General features: G+C 42.4%; 1 protein-coding gene across 1 annotated transcript; it reads left to right on the plus strand.

The window, feature by feature from the left end:
• Window positions 1-216: 216 nt before the first annotated feature.
• On the plus strand, window positions 217-1,123 carry LOC119429886 (diacylglycerol kinase delta-like; the record flags this gene model as incomplete). The annotated part of the gene is made up of 3 exons (XM_037697405.1): window positions 217-376; window positions 514-622; window positions 984-1,123. Coding segments are annotated over 3 exons (409 nt in total), but the record flags the coding sequence as incomplete, so codon positions are not given.
• Between the last annotated feature and the right edge of the window lie 570 nt (window positions 1,124-1,693).

Raw genomic sequence — 1,693 nt, forward strand, 5'->3', positions numbered from 1 at the left:
ATGTAAAAGTACAGGACTTAAAATAAAATAAAAATCTCTTGTTAGAACCCCAATAATCAGATTTAGACCATTTTGAGACCACTTCTGTTAACATCCAGACTCCATCAAGTACTGGTAATCCTTTTTAACAGAGATTTAAACTGTAATCTGAAGCTGCTGGTGTTTTACAGATGTTTTTTTTTTTTATATATGTTAAAAAGCTTTGATTGGTTTCAGGCTTCTGGAAGGCCACCTCTGCATCATGCTCCAGCCCTCTTCTTGTCCTTGTCAACTCAAAAAGCGGCGATAACCAGGGGGTCAAGTTTCTGCGCAAGTTCAAGCAGCTCCTCAACCCGGCTCAGGTCTTTGACTTGATGAACGGAGGACCAGAGCTCGGGTACTTCATTCTAAAAATTATAACATCCACCGCTGCCTTCCCTGACAGGCGATGACTTTCTAAACGTTTTCTTTGCTTCTTGCCTTTTTGTTTTTCTCACTCTGCCTCTCTTGTTATCCCACTCTCTCCACCTGCAGCCTTCGCCTCTTCCAGAAGTTTGTGACGTTTCGTATTCTGGTATGCGGGGGAGATGGCAGCGTGGGCTGGGTACTCTCAGAGCTCGATAAGCTCAAACTCCATAAACAGGTGAGAGCGGCAGAATGGAGGAGGAGGAGGAGGGAAGCTCGATGGAGCGTATTGATGCTGCTGAGGAATCAGTCAATCCTGTTGTACTAACACCACAGCTGTCACTATGTTACATACCAGCACGTTTAGTGTGCACTTTTGCTTGCCAGGATTTTATCGTACCAGATTTTAAATGAGAACGTATACATTTCCATCATAATATATATGCCTTGAAACAATTCAGAAAGAAAGGAGGATCAAATACTGGTAGGCTAAAATAGCTTCATAGTATTGTATTTATCGATCTTAAATGTTAGTTTGAAGGTTGAATTATAAACAGATAATGGGTTTTATTTAATCATCTTTCCCTTCGTCTCCACAGTGTCAGCTCGGCGTGCTGCCTCTCGGCACCGGGAACGACCTGGCTCGGGTTCTGGGCTGGGGAGGCCTGTGTGATGACGACGCTCAGCTGCTGCAGATCCTGGAAAAGCTGGAGCGAGCCACCACCAAGATGTTGGACAGGTAAATAAAAGCAGAGGGAATTGGGTGAGTGTGTGTGTGTGTGTGGGGGGGGGGGGGTCAACATCAGACATTTTCAAGTTTACTCTTTTTTTTTCTTCCTTACTTTCATTCTTAGAGTGGGATAAATTTAGTCCAGATTGGATATTTAGGCCCCTAAAATGGTTCAGGTTGTACTTTTATGGTCACCTGGACCCTTTAGGGTGGAACTTTGTGTCAGTTTAGAGCTGAATATTCAGAGTTTGTCCAGAAAAAACATAATCAATGTGTCTAACAAGGTTGAGTCAGGTTCTCTGGACGGATTCTTCTTTGTTGAAATGTCTCATCTTTTATCCAAAAGGCTTCTTCTGTCTGAGGAGCTGCAACAAACTCCGTCTTTTAAATAGCACCTTCTCATAGTGGATTAACCAGTTGGTGGTGACAGCCAGAACTAGCTGTTCACATGTATACGTGACTAATCATCAATGTGGTTACTGTAGTAGCTGCAACATGTTTATTAGTCAGATGTCAGATTATTGAACGAGATTCAATTTATATTGAAAAGTATATAATGGAATAAAGAACTGAGGAACA

The sequence above is a fragment of the Nematolebias whitei genome, unplaced genomic scaffold (genome assembly GCF_014905685.2).
Source record: "Nematolebias whitei isolate Nwh7 unplaced genomic scaffold, NemWhi1 Nwh_scaf_10049, whole genome shotgun sequence".
Taxonomy (NCBI): domain Eukaryota; kingdom Metazoa; phylum Chordata; class Actinopteri; order Cyprinodontiformes; family Rivulidae; genus Nematolebias; species Nematolebias whitei.